Consider the following 18668-nt stretch of genomic DNA (forward strand, 5'->3'; position numbering starts at 1 on the left):
ACAATAAATCTACTCCATATGGCACTTGAATACCTTTGAGTAAAACACTCACACATCCACTTCCATAAACCAATTGAGGAATCTTAAAACAACTGTCATATAAAACAGTTCAAACTTCATCATCAAAAACAAAAATGGATGTCATAAAAACAACATTACACACACATATATATATATATATATATATATATATATATATATATATATATATATTATATATATATGTTCTTTGGAAATACCAAATTAATAATTCAAACAGCAGATCTCCACCAGCAACAACTTATTTAAATTTATCGAGAAAAGGAGTCGTTTTGTTGCCTGGCAGCACAAAACGAAGGAGAATTTCTAAATCTACTGTGATTTTAACCTGTGGAAGTCAAATACTTCTTGACCGATAAAAAAACTCTACAAGAATGGAGAGGATGATCTAAATCATCAATCATAGTCAGAGATTTCCTATTAATGGCATCTTTACGTAAAACTTATAAATATTTAACATCGTTGCCAATCACCAAACGAATTGTTCTCACTACTCTATCTAATTTCCTTCTGTTATCTTGAGATAGTGCATTGTACCATAAAATACTACAAAATGTTACAACAAATTGGATTACAGCCTGATAAAACAAAAACAGACTATCCTTATGAAGATTAAAATATTGTTGCGAATTCGCGCCCGCCGGCGTGCGAACGGCCACGTGACTCGAATCGCGGCACGTCGCCCACCGGACGGACAATTCTGTCGTGACCCTCTCGGACTAACGCCGGGAGCTAGTCACGGGTGGGCCTTTCGGCCTCACCACGATCGTGCCAATCAGCCACCCGCGTGGGATAGGGTTGTTCGCCAAACTCGACCGACCTAAGTACCCACGCGGAGGGTAGACCGGGCGATCGCACCTCACCGCAGGTCGACTCTGGACACGGGCCGCTTAAGCGATCTGTTCCGTACTATCGGGATAACCAAGCGGTGTTATCGTCGGCCCCGACGGTTCCGATTAATTATCGGGCGTATTAAGCCCACTACCAACCCTTTACGTGAAGTAAGATGGAGGTTAAATTAAAGAAAAGACGAAGCGAAACGGGAAAACAGTTCAACATAATGCACATTTATTCCGTGGCACACGGAGAGCACACATATACAGCCAAACAAAATGCACATATATCAAATGTAACAAAAGAAACAATGACGCAGAGATACTACCGAATAAGACCGACACACGGCAACACTTAACAGTTTTACTTCACCAGACTGGCGCCACACACACACACGTTTACACAGAAACAAAAGAAAAGGCCACCCTCAAAGACAAGGGGGCAGACAGGGCCTGTGGGCCAATATTTGCGCGGGACCTGAAAGAGCGGTCAGGTCCGCGAGACCGGGTAGGTCCTACCCGCGTCTTTGTGATGAGCCGCAAATGTGGCAGCGCGGCGGTGCCCCGACTTCGTGCTCCTTCGCGGGTTTCGTTGGCACTGCTTGGAGTGGGGTGGGAACGGGGCCCCCTTTTCGCACTATCTCAGCGCGGGGGAAAAAGGGGGGGGGGAATTGTTGATGCTCTGGGGAAAGAGTATAGCTGGCTTGCTTGGGTCCCGTGACGAGCTTGGGTCCTGTGATTCCACCGCGACCTCGTCGCCGACCACAGTCTTCCTTGCCTCGGAACCGAGCTCCTCGGACTCTTCCCCCAATTCTCCTCAGCCGACTGCAGCAAACCACCTGGACGCCCTCGCCTCCCAACTCCACTCCGCGCTCCAACCCGACTCTGCCTCAAAACTCTCTTCGCTTTTCTGACACTCTCCGCTCTTGAAAACCGACTCTGCCTTTTCTGCCACTCTCCGCTCTTCCAAAACTGACTGTGCCTTTTCTGCCACTCTCCGCTCTTCCAAGGCCGACTCTCCTCGATTCGTCCCTTTTTTTACTGTATTCATTCAGTTTTTTTGTGCCATTCCTTTCCCATTCTTATCTCCCCTTCCAGGATTTCTCTTTTAAACTGGCTTGCCCTTACCTCTCGCTTCAGTAGTTCCAATTCCCCATCTTGTTTGCGTTTTTCCTGTTCGAGCTTTGTTTTCCTTTCTCCTTCCTCCCTCAATTCTCCCTGCAGTTCTTTGAACTGTTCTCCCGTTTTGCTTCGTCTTTTCTTTAATTGAATCTCCATCTTGCTTCATGTAAAGGGTTGGTAGTGGGCTAAATACGCCCCATAATTAATCGGAACCGTCGAGGCCGACGATAACACCGACGATTATCCTGATAGTACGGAACGGATCGCTTAAGCGGCCCGTGTCCGGAGTCGACCTGCGGCGAGGTGCGATCGCCCGGTCTACCCTCCGCGTGGGTACTTAGGTCGGTCGAGTTTGGCGAACAACCCTATCCCACGCGGGTGGCCGATTGGCACGATCGTGGTGAGGCCGAAAGGCCCACCCGTGACTAGCTCCCGGCGTTAGTCCAAGAGGGTAATGACAGAATTGTCCGTCCGGTGGGCGAGGTGCCGCGATTCGAGTCACGTGGCCGTTCGCACGCCGGCGGGCGCGAATTTCGCGACACTGGTGTCAGGTCGTGGGACACAAACCCATCCCCCTCCTCGTGACACTGGTGTAAGAGAGCGGGAAAACAAACTCTCCTGTCTCCAGCTAAATTCACGGGAATCGATCCAAAGGTGAGAGGAGCGACCCCCGATTCCCTCCAAATTACAAGCGATTTAAATTAACCCCTTACGAGAAATAAGATGGCATCTCAAGGCGAGCGGGAGCCGGGGGTGGTCGGAATGGATGTAGAATGTGAAGAATCCATGGCCCAGGATGAGAACCCCGAGCAGGAAATGTTGGTTGTGCAGGAACACGAACTCCCCCAACTGAACCCAGAGCCCGAAATGGGCGCGGCAGCGGCCGCGGCGTATGACACCTCCCCTCCCCCTCTCCGCCAAATCCCCCCGATCCTTGTCGAACCGAGTGCACTCGACAGGATTCTGCAGGCAATCACAGCGAATACGCAACAAATGCACGAAATGAAAACGAAAATGGATACGAATACGCAACAAATGAACGAAATAAAAACGAAAATGGAAACAAATGCGCAAGGAATGAAGGAAGAAATGAAAGAACTGCGGGGTGTGACGCAGAACATGGGCCGAAGCCTGAAGGCGGGCATGAAGGCAATAACCGGGGAGCTTAAAATGGCGACGCCACGTGTGGGAGCGAACGAGCTGGGAGGGGGTGCAACGGCTGTGAGGCCCGCGGTGGAGGCGGGTGAGGACAAAATAATTCGGGAGACGTGTTTGGCGAGGGTCGTGACGGAAAAAGTGACGGTGACCGAGAGGGAAACGACAGAATTGTCCTTCCGGTGGGCGACGTGCCACGATTCGAGTCACGTGGCCATTCGCACGCCGGCGGGCGCGAATTCGTTTACCTGCCTAAACTTTGTCCGTCCGCGGGATCGGCAAATCCACCGCTGGCGTTTCCGGACCGGGCTTCACTCCCGCAAGCGAGCACGTGGCGGCCTCGTGCGTTGCACAGCACGGACCTCGCGCTCCCTGCTGGGTAAACCCGCACGGTTCTCAAAACCTCTACGGCCGCTACCCGGCTTTCGTTCCTCTGTCGCCATAGTCGTCACCATTCCACCCACGCACACCTGTTTGTCACGACACTCAAACACCACTCCATCACATTCACACCGGGAGACGCGGCTGCGTGCTCCCGCATGCCAACCGACATCTCCCTTACACACAGCGACCTTACACACGCTGTCTCTCTCACACTCGGCCGTTCACTCACGCACCGTGCCTTACTCACACACCGTGCCTCGCACACGCGTGCCGTTTCTGGCGCACACGCGGCTCCACTCACACGTGGTGCTCCATTCATACTGGCCATTTCACTCACACACATGGCCTCTTCCACTTGCGGTGCCCCTTTTACACACGGTGTGCTGGGAAGCACGCACTCCGGCACACTCGCAAACACATCACTCACACACGGGGGCGCACTCACACCTGGGGTCTCATACACACACGGGGTCTTTGTCACCCACCCGGTCGCTCTCACACACGCCCTTGCAACCGCGCTATGCGTGCGTTGCAGCACGCATTTCGCCACACTCGTGAACACACACCTCGATACCACACAGACCGGGACAACCACACTGGGGATTCGTGTCCCCACAAGGGGTTCCGGGGCCTCCATACCCCCCAAGCTTTCCGTGCACCTGTCCACAGCACTCCTCCCCTCGACCTTGCAAAGCACGACGGAACTCACCTGGTCGTGAGTCGCCTCAAGGGGACAGACTCCCTCCCCTCGTTCCTGGAGGAGGCCATCCAGCTGCTCGCACCGGGACTCTAACCAGTCCGCCAGCTCCCCCTCATGGTCCTCCACTACGTGTGTGTGTGTGTGTGTGTGTGTGTGTGTGTGTGTGTGTGTGTGTGTGTGTGTGTGTGTGTGTGTGTGTGTGTGTGTGTGTGTGTGTGTGTGTGTGTGTGTGTGTGTGTGTGTGCGCGCGCGCGCACGCGCGCGTCTCTCCAACCCCGTCCAATTCATCCTCTATCTCCCGTGTCTCTGCCAACTCGGTCACTTCTTCACCCTTTTCCTCCCTTGTCTCCACTATTTTTATTTCCTTTGTCGTCACCTTGTGTCTCGTCTCACACGTTTTGGTCTCCCCATTTAATTTTTCCCTCTCGGTCACCGTCACTTTTTCCGTCACGACCCTCGCCCAACACGTCTCCCGATTATTTTGTCCTCACCCGCCTCCACCGCGGGCCTGACAGCCGTTGCACTCCTTCCCAGCTCGTTCGCTCCCACATGTGGCGTCGCCATTTTAAGCTCCCCGGTTATTGCCTTCATGCCCGCCTACAGGCTTCGGCCCATGTTCTGCGTCACACCCCGCAGTTCTTTCATTTCTTCCTTCATTCCTTACGCATTTGTTTCCATTTTCGTTTTATTTCGTTCATTTGTTGCGTATTCGTATCCATTTTCGTTTTCATTTCGTGCATTTGTTGCGTATTCGTTGCGATTGCCTGCAGAATCCTGTCGAGTGCAGTCGGTTCGACAAGGATCGGGGGTTTTTGGCGGAGAGGGCGAGGGGAGGTGTCATACGCCGCGGCCGCTGCCACGCCCATTTCGGGCTCTGGGTTCAGTTGGGGGAGTTCGTGTTCCTGCACAACCAACTTTTCCTGCTCGGGGTTCTCATCCTGGGCCATGGATTCTACACATTCTACATCCATTCCTACCAACCTCGGCTCCCGCTCGCCTTGAGACGCCATCTTATTTCTCGTAAGGGGTTAACTTAAATCGCTCGTAATTTGGAGGGAATCGGGGGTCGCTCCTCTCACCCCTGGACCGATTCCCGTGAATTTAGCTGGAGACAGGAGAGTTTGTTTTCCCGCTCTCTTACACCAGTGTCGCGAGGAGGGGGATGGGTTTGTGTCCCACGACCTGACACCAGTGTCGCGAAATTCGCGCCCTCCGGCGTGCGAACGGCTACGTGACTCGAATCGCGGCACGTCGCCCACCGGACGGACAATTCTGTCGTGACCCTCTCGGACTAACGCCAGGAGCTAGTCACGGGTGGTCCTTTCGGCCTCACCACGATCGTGCCAATCGGCCACCTGCGTGGGATAGGGTTGTTCGCCAAACTCGACCGACCTAAGTACCCACGTGGAGGGTAGACCGGGCAATCGCACCTCGCCGCAGGTCGACTCCGGACACGGGCCGCTTAAGCGATCCGTTCCGTACTATCAGGATAACCGAGCGGTGTTATCGTCGGCCTCGACGGTTCCGATTAATTATCGGGCGTATTAAGCCCACTACCAACCCTTTACGTGAAGCAAGATGGAGATTCAATTAAAGAAAAGACGAATCGAAAGGGGAAAACAGTTCAACATAATGCACATTTATTCTGCGGCACACAGAGAGCACACAAATACAGCCAAACAGAATGCACATATATTAAATGCTACAAAAGAAACAATGACGCAGAGATACTACCGAATAAGACCGACACACGGCAACACTTAACAGTTTTACTTCACCAGACTGGCGCCACACACACACACACGTTTACACAGAAACAAAAGAAAAGGCCACCCTCAAAGACAAGGTGGCAGACAGGGCCTGTGGGCCAATTTTTGCGCGGGACCTGAAAGAGCGGTCAGGTCCGCGAGACCGGGTGGGTCCTACCCGTGTCTTTGTGATGAGCCGCAAATGTGGCAGCGCGGAGGTGCACCGACTTCGTGCTCCTTCGCGGGTTTCGTTGGCACTGCTTGGAGTGGGGTGGGAACGGGGCCCCCTTTTCGCACTATCTCAGCACGGGGGAAAAAGGGGGGGGGACTGTTGATGCTCTGGGGAAAGAGTATAGCTGGCTTGCTTGGGTCCCGTGACGAGCGATTCCACCGCGACCTCGTCGCCGACCGCCGTCTTCCTTGCCTCGGACCCGAGCTCCTCAGACTCTTTCCCCCAATTCTCCTCAGCCGACTGCCGAAAACCACCGGGACGCCCTCGCCTCCCGACTCCACTCCGCGCTCCAACCCGACTCTGTCCAAAACTCTCTCCGCTTTTCTGCCACTCTCCGCTCTTCCAAAACCAACTCTGCCCCGATTCGCCTTGCGCTCAGCGCTTTATAGGCCGGCAGGAGAACCCATATGCAAATTTCCGGATCAGGAAGAGCTCGGGGGTGGAGCCACGCTCGCCCATTGGACGGAGGAAAAGGGGCGTGAATCTCCCCTGATCCTAGAATTTGCATATCTCGATTCCACACAGACGCGCCTGGAGGCGGGGTCAAACCGCCCCGCGCTTGCTGATTGGACGGATCAGAAGTGGGCGTGTAGCATTCCTGATCCGAATTCTCCTCGGAAAGGCCGCATTTTGCACTCGCGGCTCGGCACGCATCTTGTACGAGCCCAGGACAGCCCGACGGTCGGTGCTCACAGGTGGTGCGGGAATGGCCGCAGAAGGAGAGAGGTGAAGGTGGTGGAGGGTTTATGGTGGTGGTTTATGGCCATAGTGCTGTTTGGAATGGTGGTGATGCGATGTTTGCGGGAGCGAGTTGTGAAGGTAAAGATCGTGGCTGTTGGCGTTGTTGTTGTTGTTGTTGTTGTTGTTGTTGTTGTTGTTGTGTGATGGTTGGAGCATGGTTGGTTTAAAATAAAGATAGAACAGAAAAACGGCTATCTCAAAGTGTCGCAGCCCGAATGAATCACATTTATTCCCTCTAAACAACGGGTTTGGGGTTAACTACACATGTACTTACAGAGATATCTCACCTACAGGACCTGAATGGTGGTTTGCGAATTTCCACAACCGCAACAATATCTATACAACTATCAGCTTACTTCCAATCATCAGCAAGATAATGGAATCCATCATCGCAGTTGATATGAAATCCTTCCTTTTGTCCAATACCGCATCTCAGATCACCAATTTGGTTTCAGACCAGGTCACTTCACCTTGAATATTGTGCTTCTACTCACCTAACAATGGGTGGAGGCCTTTAATGTCAGACATGAAATCAGGGCCGTCTCTCTGGACATATCTCGTGCTTTTGATGCAGTCGAACATCCTGCCTCACTCTCCAAACTCTCTGCCGATGGCATCCAAGGCCAACTCCACACATGGCTCATTGACTTCCTTAGCCAATATGTGGTTCCAAACACAATCCTTTCATCTTCTCTCCCTGTCAAGGCTGGAGTGCCCCAAGGCAGTGTTCTCAGCCCAGTCCAATTCCTAATCTTCATCATTGATCTGACTCACTGGAAAATTCTCTTTATCGATTTGCTGATGACTCCACCCTCTGTGGTGTCATCCATCATCCTTCAGACAGGCAGGGTGTAACCTCTTTGCTCTCTTCAGACCTTGACAAAATCACAAGCTGGTGAAATACTTGGAATACGTCTTTCAATCCTGACAAATCTCACACTCTCACGACCGCTCTCTCTCTCTGATAGGACCATCTGGCAAACCCTCCTATGTACTTTCTTAAGAAACCTCTTGAGGAAGTTGTCATTCAAACTCCTGCATCTCACCATCAGCCATTATCTTTCTTGGACAAATCACATTTCAAAGTTGGCCTCCAAAGCCAGCCACAGGGGTCACATGGTCCACCATCAACCCCTTTCTGGTGAAATTACCTAAATCCAGGATCACTGCTCATCTCCACTCATCCGTTCCTCTTTTTTTGCCCCCACCTGTGGAATCAACTTACACATCCTCTTCAATCTCATTCTTCCCTTCAGGTCTTCAACACGATCTCAGATCGTCCCCAATCCAAAACCATGATCTTTACTCCCCTTGTTAACCCCACCCAAATCATTCCTCCTTCCAATTTTCCAGTTTTACATCCCTGGAGTTTCCTTCTGTGTTCATCTTGTCCACCCCATGCATGCATGTTATGCATCCTGTTTAGGTGTGTTACATCCTGATCCGTTCACTGTACTAGCTCTTCCATGACGCTTGACAGAGCTTGAGCAAATCTGCAAGGAAGAATGGGAGAATATCCCCAAATCCAGATGTGCAAAACTGATTCAGACATACCCAAGAAGACTCGAAGCTGTAATCGCTGCCAAAGGCACTTCTACAAAGTAATAACTCAGGGGGTTGAATAATTATGTCAATTAGATATTTGTCGTAATATTTCATTTTCGGTAAATTTATAAAAAATATCTGAAACATGCTTTCACTTTGTCATGGGGTATTTTGCATGGATCGGTGACAAAAAATTCAAATTTAATCCATTTTAAATTCAGGCTGTAACACAACAAAATGTGAAGAAGTCAAGGAGTGTGAATACTTTCTGAAGGCCCTAATCAGAAAATGTTTTATCCAAACGAACATTCTGTTCTACATCTGTCAAAAATTAATTAACCATTCATTCAAATTTGAATTCACTCCCAGACCCTGCAAATTCTCCATGAACAAATGAATCTGAATGGTATTAAAAGCCGATGAAAAATCCACAAACACACCTCGTGCATATAGTGGGGCAGATAACAGCAATTTTTGAGAGGAATCGTGCAAATTTGGCACATTTGTTCTCCAGGGGATTCTAATCAAATCTGCCTGATTGGCCATTTGAAAATCCAAATTTTGAAAAATTTGAAGAAAAAAAAAACTTCAAAAAGTCAAGATCACGAATCAATGTTGGATGCTGGCTGAGATTGGTGAATGTTTCAGAAACATCATCAAAGACGTTCCAAGTCTGCCATGCAGTTTTCTTCCCTTTACCACGGAGGGCAGACACGACGTCACATCCAGTGAACGCATGGAAGTATGGGATCCCTCGAGCTTTCTCAGGCCCTATTACAGAAACTACCTCATGGACTGGAATCCATCGCGCCTTGGCTCCTTGGCCAAAGACAGTCCACATGTTCTCAAGACCTAGTTCCTGTAAGGATGGCAGTACAGATATTGCTATGACTAGTACGTCCGTGTCATTAGCCTTAATGATAATGGACTTGCTTCCATCCGTCATTGCATCCCTGGCGTGTACAAATATTCGAGTGTCAGCTTTTTCATGACAACATGGAGACACAGCATCCAGTGACTTCCTTGTGTTGCTAATGGCATCTTCTCCTTTTGTGACAATGTCGTCTGTGCTTCACACATCTTTTCCGCAAGGAAGTGAAACAGCTCAGTCTTGTTGCTGTCATCTCGAAGAAAGCTTCTCCAGTTACTTGGGGTCTTACTGATTCCTGCCACTCTTCTTCTGATTCCTTGCCCCCTTTTCGACCTTGCCTCAGACTTCAGACTTGACTTCTTGTACACATCAAACACTACGTCCACCCTCTCGTATCTGGCACCATAGGATTCCACCTTTAGGATGATGTCTTCTTTGGCATAGTCATCAAATATCTTTGAAGTGTGTGGAGGTAGGGCATTGATAAGTGCTGAGACATCAATGATGACTGCATCTCCCCTTGGTTCTCTGTCCTGGATGTTCACTTGCACTTCAAGAATTTCAGCCAGCTGTGACTTCAAATTTTTTTGAAGTTTTTTTTTTTTTTTCAAATTTTTCAAAATTTGGATTTTCAAATGGCCAATTGGGCAGATTTGATCAGAAACCCCTGCAGAACAGAAATGCCATATTTGATGCTTGTATCATAATTTGCACGATTTTTCTACTATCTACTACACTAATAAGATGTTTCTCTCTCTCAAGGTGTTCATACACTTTGTGAAACAATGTTGTAACTGCATCTTCAACACCACTCTTTTCCCGATGAGCAAATTTAAAAGGATCCATACATTCCTTCGTTTGATCCACAAGAATGTTTCTCACAATCCTTCTCAAACATTTAATGAGTATAGCAGTTAATGCTACTGGTCTTTAATCAATGAAATTAACCACAAAATTATTCTAATTTTATTTATAATTAAGGTTGCATATGACCCTGGGTATATAATTTCATCATATTGTACAGCCAATTGTGAATTTCAACAGGCTTGATGTTTTCAGATCAGAAATTTTGTAATGACTTGATATTCGTTCTTCTTCTTTTCTTCTTTTCTCACACTATTCTTATAAGTCATATTGAATGCTAAGAAAAGATGACCAGAAAACATATAGAGCATAAGAGTGAGTTCCCATCAAATAGCAATGCTCAGACAACTGAATGTTCTTCGATTTGTGTGCAAAGTTTGGTAAAAGTAAAATATTTTGGCACGGAATGCACCATGTAGAGTTGGAGCAGTCTACGTACCGATATACGTGCCAGTTGTCCTGCACGTCATGTATCCCGAGTCACCGGTACCATCTTTCCCACCCAATTCCAACCGATAACTGCAACAACAAGAAACACGAATCATCCTCGCACAACTCCACCCACTATAACCATAAAACCTAGATAGCAACTAACCTGATCCTCAATGACATCAAGTAGTTTTTACATTGGTAAAAACTAAAATACAGACTTAATTTCCGGGTATAAAATGCAATATTGCACAATTATTAGAGTTTTTATCCGATGCGGATGTATGTCACCTGTTATCATTACACTACGGTAACCTTTGAGAACATTACGAGGTTTTCCCATTTAAGAATTTGAGGAAGTGAGGTAGCCAAATGGCTCGAGCATTTTTCTGTAGTTTTCATTCACAACCACTTTCACAGAAATGGCTGGTTGTTGGCAATCACCGAACACAGCAAAAGAGGAGTACCACTGATACCTCTCTCTCCTTTAAAACAGTCTAATGTCCACCATATTGAAATAAACTGACCTGAATATATCCCACAATTCATTGCAATAAACGTGACGCCAATAGGTCTGGAAGCCATTCCACAATTTCACCCTCTCATGAATTCACCCAGTTTAACGTCCATCCGAACACACACTGGTGAATCACCCTGTCTGTGAAATACTGGGATGCAATTTATAGCTGGTCCAGGAGCCCAGGCTAGATGGATTAGAGGTGCATGTGTACATAGAAATGTATATATATATATATATATATATATATATATATATATATATATATATATATATATATATATATATATATATATATTGGAATGGACATGCTGGTGTTTAGCACAGAATTTCTGGTGGGCATCTTGGAGTATGTATGATGATGGCACCTTCCAGGAAGGTGCAGAGCGTCAGTGGGGCAGAATGTTTTGCGATTAACTGCACAAACTATCAAACCGGGGCAAAAGAACGTGGTCATGGCTTCCATAAGTGAGTGGTGATTATATTCATAATTTCTGTGGTGATCCATATTTAGCCGTTATAAGCTTAAGTTGCATGATTTATTCAGCGAGACAAATCAGCCTTGTTAGGTTGGAGGCCTACAACAAGGTAGGCCTAGCGGCTATTATTGTCAACATTACTGTTCGTTCCTATGGAAGCCAGTAGGACTGTGATTGTATTTGATTGATTGGGACTGATGGTTCATGGTATCATAGCCGATGAGAGAGAGAGGGTGGGGTAAAGGGGGGCCGCTGCTCTGGGGTCCATTTAAGGGTCCAAGTTTCTCCCATAATTTTTTTTTTTGAGCAGTATAGCGAAACCCCTCATCGGCTCATCGTCACTTCCTCATCGTTACATGATTGAAGAGTCATGGCTGGTTAAAGATCACGTTATGCTTTGCTTGAAGTCCACCGCTCTTGCGGGGTTGGCCAGGGGAAGTTTGGCTCAAGTCTTTCATGAACTGCCTGGTCAGACGTGAAGTTCGATTCAGGTTAGGAGAGGAATTTGTAGCTTTCCCAGGGTGTCAGTAATAGCTTGCCGACTCTTTGCGAAGGACACCGTGGGATCACCGACATCTACCAATTAATGTCGGTGATGGGACGCCCAGTTTAGCATGTATTGGAGGATACTGATAAATCATCCAGTCTGTAAAACACTAGCATGACAGTTTATAGCTGGGTCGGGATTCAAACCCAGGCTGTAAAAGCAAAAGCAGCACCGAAAGCACCCACCGACGGATGGACAGACATGCACTTCAACTTCTCCAATAGATTTATTGATACTTTCTTTATTTATTTTTCAACACATACTGTGAGCTAAAAAAAAAAAAAGCAGCTGCTGTGATTTTGCTTTGTTTACGAGCTTGGTGCTGTTCTAATTTACACACAAGGATACACACAAGAAAATTTGATGCAAGTGGAGGCCATTCGGCCCATCATGGCTGCACCACATCAACATCACACCAATTTACCAACACGAGATCAAAACAAGACAAATGCAAAAAAAAGTTTTTAGTGATTTTTTGGCAGAGATTTAGGTTTCGGATTTTCATTAAAGAAAGTTGTTTTTAAAAGATACAAAAGAGAGAGAAATGGTTCTAATCAGAGGCGACGGTTGCCCAGCAACCACAGAGTTATCTGTAGCCGGCAACCTCATGACTGAGGAGCTCCCTCGTGATAAACCCGGACCCCAGATCCGCAACAATATATTGTAAGGTTAAAAGAGCCATGATAAGATGAGTGGAAATGTCCGGTCTGTTAACATTTCAGCTTTTTTGCCTCTCTTCCCTTATTACTGGCTGCAAAGAAGAATGGGAGGAAATCCCCAAATCCAGATGTGCAAAGCTGATACAGATATTGTCTCTCCATGGTGCTCCTCTAAAAGGGAGGTTGAGTGCTGCCAATGCAGCCCCAAAGAAAAAGTTACACTGGGTTGTTTGCCATTGTCTTCCCAGCAGTCGTCAGGGCAGAAATTGGAGTTTTTTGGCTTTTTGGAATGCCTGTGGAAACATGCGTACTCTTCATGAAAGACACTGTGTGATCTTTAACATTTGCCAACTAATACTAACAGAGGGGTTCTCAGCTTTATATCCATCTGAGGGATGGCATTCGTTATGAGGCAACTCCTTGCCTGTCAAACACCGGTATTTAGTCGAGTTGGGAATAAAACCCAGGCTTGGCAGCTTTGAGGTAGGTGCGCAACTTCTGTACCATCCTGTGACATGCAATTCAAACAAGTAATAAAAACATTTTAAAGTAGTGAAGCCGCTTCAACATTGGACTACTTCCATCCATCCGTCCGTCCGTCTGTCAAAAATGAAGCAGAAGAACCTTTCTAAAGGCACTGTCACACCTTGACGATTTAGCCAGCAATGGCAACGTATAAAAATGTATGTAAAACGTTGGCGTACGCTGAAATTTTGATGTTTTTTTTAAAGTTTTGGTCGTATTCATAACGTGTTGGTCGTATGCATAACATATTAGTAACGGGCACAGAACGTTTCGTTGTCTTATAGATAACTTATACCAACGAATGCTTAGTCTGTTGTCGGCGTTCACAACCTATGCTCAACGATAGTCTAACTTAGGCATAGCGCGCTGCACGTATCGCCGACGAACTCGTGGCGTAGCCTGTTAAAAGACCTGCCGCACGACGATTTAAATCATAACCGCCTGATAATTAGAAGTGTCAACATCGCAGTCACACCTTGACGATTTAGCCAGCGTATACAGACCTATGAAAAATTTGCCGAACCAAGCTGGCACACGTCGAATACGTTATGGGTAAGTTGTGTATACGTTAAGAGCACGCTGAAAAACGATGAAGTATGCTGTCATATTTCGTGGTACATCGAGTACGTCGTGAAATTTCAAGCATGCTGAAAATTTTACGACGTACTCGCCGTATGGCTCACACGTTCCGCTACGCTGGGAATAAGTTGTAGGCACGTTACGCGATCGTTGACACACGTCGACACAAGTTCCTTGTAAGTTACTCATAAGTCGAAACACGTCGAGGTAATGTTGAGCATACCCGACACTTATTTTCTCCGTCAAGGCACATTTTCTTTTTTTCTCCTTGGCTCCGTGAAGGCACGTGACGAAATATCTGAAGTTGTTGTTGTTGTTGTTTTTTTGTTGTTTTTTTTTTTGAGTCTATCACGAATTTTAAAATATGTTCGGGCATTTGCTTTTAAGTTTCGACGTCGACGTGACAATATCCTCAAACAGAAAATATTCACAGAGGAGGAACTAAGAATAAGACATGAGCAAACTGAAGAGGCAATCGGACGTGACGTAACGGCACGTGACGAAATATCGGAAGTTATTGTTGTTGTATTTTTAAACGCTGCCAATCCGCCATTATACGGTAGCTGTAAATTAGAAACACGTTCAGTAAGTTCTGTGGTCGTCTGGAAGACGTCAATCAAATACGTCTACATACGTCAATATGCGTTGCAAAATTTGTTTGTTTTTTGTCGAACAAATTTTTTTTGGGGGGGGGTTGGAAATCACTTAAAACATGTAGAAATGCAAAAAAAAAATCAAATATTTTTCAAATAAAATCGAAATCTTTTTGAAAAAAAGTTGCAAAATTTTCTGTTTTTTTTCTCTAACAATTTTTTTTTTGGGTTGGAAATCACTTAAAACATGCAGAAATGCAAAAACAAAAATTCAAAATATTTTTCAAAATGGCCGCCATAGCGGCCATATTGGACTTTGGACCAAGTCCAAAATCTAATGGCATGATCCTTGGACCATACCTAATCCCCCCACCAAGTTTCGTCGAAATCCGTCCAGGGGTTTTTCCGAAATACTGTTCACAAACAAACAAACAAACAGACGGGTGAAAACAGTAACCTCCGTCCATCTTCGATGGCGGAGGTTAACAATATTAATAGCAGTATCATTTGGCAAGAATAATAACAAACGTACAGTGTAATCTCCACCCTGGCCCAAGCACATCTGGGCTTGGTGAAAGGCAAGCTAATGCTTAAGCAGTACAGCAGGCAGATATGCAACAAGGCTGTGAAGACCAATATCTGTGAAGTACAGTCAAAATGTCGGATGACCTCCGACAAATTGCAACAAAAGCAAACTCAACAGATTTTGATTCCTGGATATGTCTTCAGTGAAGAGTCTTCAGTGAGCCTGGTGTTGGCGCAGTGGTTAGGGCAGCAGCTTGGGATCCAAAAGGTCCTGAGTTCAAGCCCCGTTGGGCCACTGAATTAATACACCATGGGGTTGACTCAGCCTGTCATCCTTCCGAGGTCGGCGAAATGAGTACCAGTATACTGGGCCGGTGTATACCCCGGTTAAAATAGGTGTACCATATCCCTGTGTCGTAAGAGGTGACCAGGGTTGCGTCAGGAAGGGCATCCGGCGTAAAACATGTGCCAAATCACTATGCGGATCATACGGATGATCCGCTGTGGCGACCCCTAACGGGAGCAGCCGAAAGAAGAAGAAGAAGAAGAAGATATGTCTTCAGTGACAGAAAAAAAAAGTCCTAAGGGATCCTCCGGGGGGAAAGTCCTGAAATCTTGGAAATCCAATATGGCCACCACCTGGCTTCAGGGAAAATGAGAAAATTGTAAAGATTGATATTTTAAGATGTAAATATAAGTTTTTCTGCATTCTAATTGTTTCTAGTTATGGTCAGTATATTGATATACAAGAATAATTATGAAAAAGTGATGTATTGAGGGTAAAATAAAAAATTATAGCTTTTTTGTCCCCCAAAAAAAATATTTACCTGATACTGATTTTGCCTCCTGGACCAAAAAAAATAAGAAATGTTGAAGACATAAGATGAAATCAAGTCTATGGCAATACAATATAATTAGGTAAATCATTGAAACATGACAAAATTCACAATTCCACTCGGGGCAATCACATCTGCCTGACGAAGGTTTCGAAATGAAAATGAAAATTCGCATTAAACTCAGAAACTACATCCATTATAAACTTACTATACATGTTGAGAAAAATCAAGTGTATTAAAGTTAGAACTCGACAATGTCTTCATCATCCTCATCATTGTCACATGGAGTGTTTGTGCAGCCAGAGCCACTGCAGTTTCCACAAGCTGGAGTGCACTCAATGTTGTGCTTCTTGCATGTGCATCTCATGGTGCTACATTCAGCCTGGCAGTTGCACCTAATGACTCGTAACATCTTTTCAGGAGCTGGAGCTATTGATGTCTGAAGTGGCACAAAACCCTCGTCACACTTCTGCCAACCCCAGTCTGGCGGAAGAAGTTCATCTGCACATCCCTTCCATTCTTGGACTTGCAGATACACGCGGAGGCTGTGATACTTTGCTGCTTCTGATGTTGGTGGTAACATCTGTGGTTGCACGTGAGAGGAGCTCCAAGCCACCTTGTCCCAGTACCGCTGATACCGGAGGGTGTCCAGGGTGTCAGTTGACTTTCCGTTGTTGATTATAACAAATGTTTTTTCTCCTACATTTGCCACATCACATACAGAAGCTGGATATGCATCAAAAACCTTGGCCTGCTCACGGAATGTGTTGTTTGCTTTGAACTTTTTGAGGGAAGCTCCCTTTCCAATCCCATGAAGATGAGATGTCGTGTCGCACCCAGAACTGCATGTAGAAACAGTATGTGCTTGCATATGTCTGTACCAATCATTTTCTTTGTAGCCTTGATGTTCCAGATGCGAGGCTTCTTCGTGTTCTTCATTGCTCGGGTCAAAAGAAGAGGTCATGGGATTCTAAGCTTGCATGGTAGCATAGGAGGACGAGGATGTCTGTATCATCACCAACTAACACAGTGTTGGTAACAGTAGCAGACTGCACGGCCTTCAGTACAATCAGGAGATCAGCATCCCCTGAGGCATGGTGTGTCTCACAGTTCTTCTTCTGAAGCTCTGAGTGCACTCCAGCTTGTGGAAACTGCAGGGGCTCTGGCTGCACAAACACTCCATGTGACAATGATGAGGATGATGAAGACATTGTCGAGTTCTAACTTTAATATGCTTGATTTTTCTCAACATGTATAGTAAGTTTATAATGGATGTAGTTTCTGAGTTTAATGGGAATTTTCATTTTCATTTCGAAACCTTCGTCAGGCAGATGTGATTGCCCCAAGTGGAATTGTGAATTTTGTCATGTTTCAATGATTTACATAATTATATTGTATTGCCATAGACTTGATTTCATCTTGTGTATTCAACGTTTCTTTTTTTTTTGTCCAGGAGCCAAAATCTGTATCAGGTAAAAAAAAAAAATTTCGGGACAAAAAATTGACATTTTTGGACAAAAAAGCTATAATTTTTTATTTTACCCTCAATACATTTCACTTTTTATAATTAATCTTGTATATCAATATACTGACCATTACTAGAAACAATTAGAATGCAGAAAAACATATATTTACATCTTAAAATATCAATCTTTACAATTTTCTCATTTTCCCCGATTCCGGGTGGTGGCCATTATTGGATTTCCATGATTTCAGGACTTTCCCCCCCGGAGGATTCCTTAGGACTTTTTTTCTGTCACTGAGGACATATCCAGGAATCAAAATCTGTTAAGTTTGTTTTTGTTGCAATTTGTGGGAGGTTGACTAAATATTTCTGCTAAAATGCCTGTACTACAATTAAAATTTTGTCCAATGGATCAATGAGCCCACCACTTATTCTAAAGGGTGGTTCTAAATGGTAATTCTAATGGGTTCTAAAGGGTAATTCTAAAGGATTCTAAAGGGTAATTCTAATGGGTTCTAATGGTTCCAAAGGATAATTCGAATGGGTTGTAAAAGGTTAGTGCTAATGGGTTCTAAAGGGTTCTAAAGTGTAATTCTAATGGGTGGTTCTGAAGGGTTGTTCTGAAGTGTAATTCTAATGGGTGGTTCTAAAGGGTAATTCTAATGCGTTCTAAAGGGTAATTCTGGGGGGTTCTAAAGGGTTATTCTAATGCTTTCTAAAGGGTAATTATCGAGGGTTCTAAAGGGTAATTCTTGGGGGTTCTAAAGGGTAATTCTAATGCTTTCTAAAGGGTAATTATCAAGGGTTCTAAAGGGTAATTCTTGAGGGTTCTAAAGGGTAATTCTGGGGGGTTCTAAAGGGAAATTGTAATAGGTTTCATTCGTTCCTTGGCTTTGCCTGTTTCATATTAAGAAAAGAGATGTAGGAATAGTTTTCCAAACTGTATGTGAACAAGGTATGGATGGTCATAAATTATGTGAAACCGTCCCTTCATCTTTCTTTTGAATCACAGTTATTCCCTGTCCATTCCTGTATCCATTTGCAATGACAGTGTTATGGGTTTGGTGTGGTGCAGCGGTGCGAAGGGAATTCTATGGCCCACTTTCTGACCGACGACCCTGAAGCCAATGGAATGCAGATAACGCCACAGCACGATGGGTTGGTTGCTAAGCAAGCACGAGACACTTCATTTAGGTAGGATCCCATGTCCAAATCCCGTTTTACCTTCCTGGCAAATTAATCACCCCCAGAAAAGGACTGTGCTTCCCAATGCTCCACTG

General features: G+C 45.8%; 1 protein-coding gene across 3 annotated transcripts in view; it reads right to left on the reverse strand.

The window, feature by feature from the left end:
- Positions 1–18668, reverse strand: part of PKHD1L1 (PKHD1 like 1) — a 314599-nt gene that overhangs the window by 269389 nt on the left and 26542 nt on the right. For all 3 annotated transcript variants that reach the window (XR_015050730.1, XM_085852211.1, XM_085852212.1), the window contains exon 9: positions 10674–10753. Coding sequence is in view for 2 of the 3 variants with exons in the window: in XM_085852211.1 (XP_085708337.1) it covers positions 10674–10753 (80 nt within the window). In the remaining variant the exon portion in view is untranslated. The remainder of the gene's footprint in view (positions 1–10673; positions 10754–18668) is intronic.

This window comes from Eptatretus burgeri, chromosome 13 (assembly GCF_056783735.1).
Source record: "Eptatretus burgeri isolate ZD-2024b chromosome 13, Ebu_testis_v1, whole genome shotgun sequence".
Classification (NCBI taxonomy): Eukaryota; Metazoa; Chordata; class Myxini; order Myxiniformes; family Myxinidae; genus Eptatretus; species Eptatretus burgeri.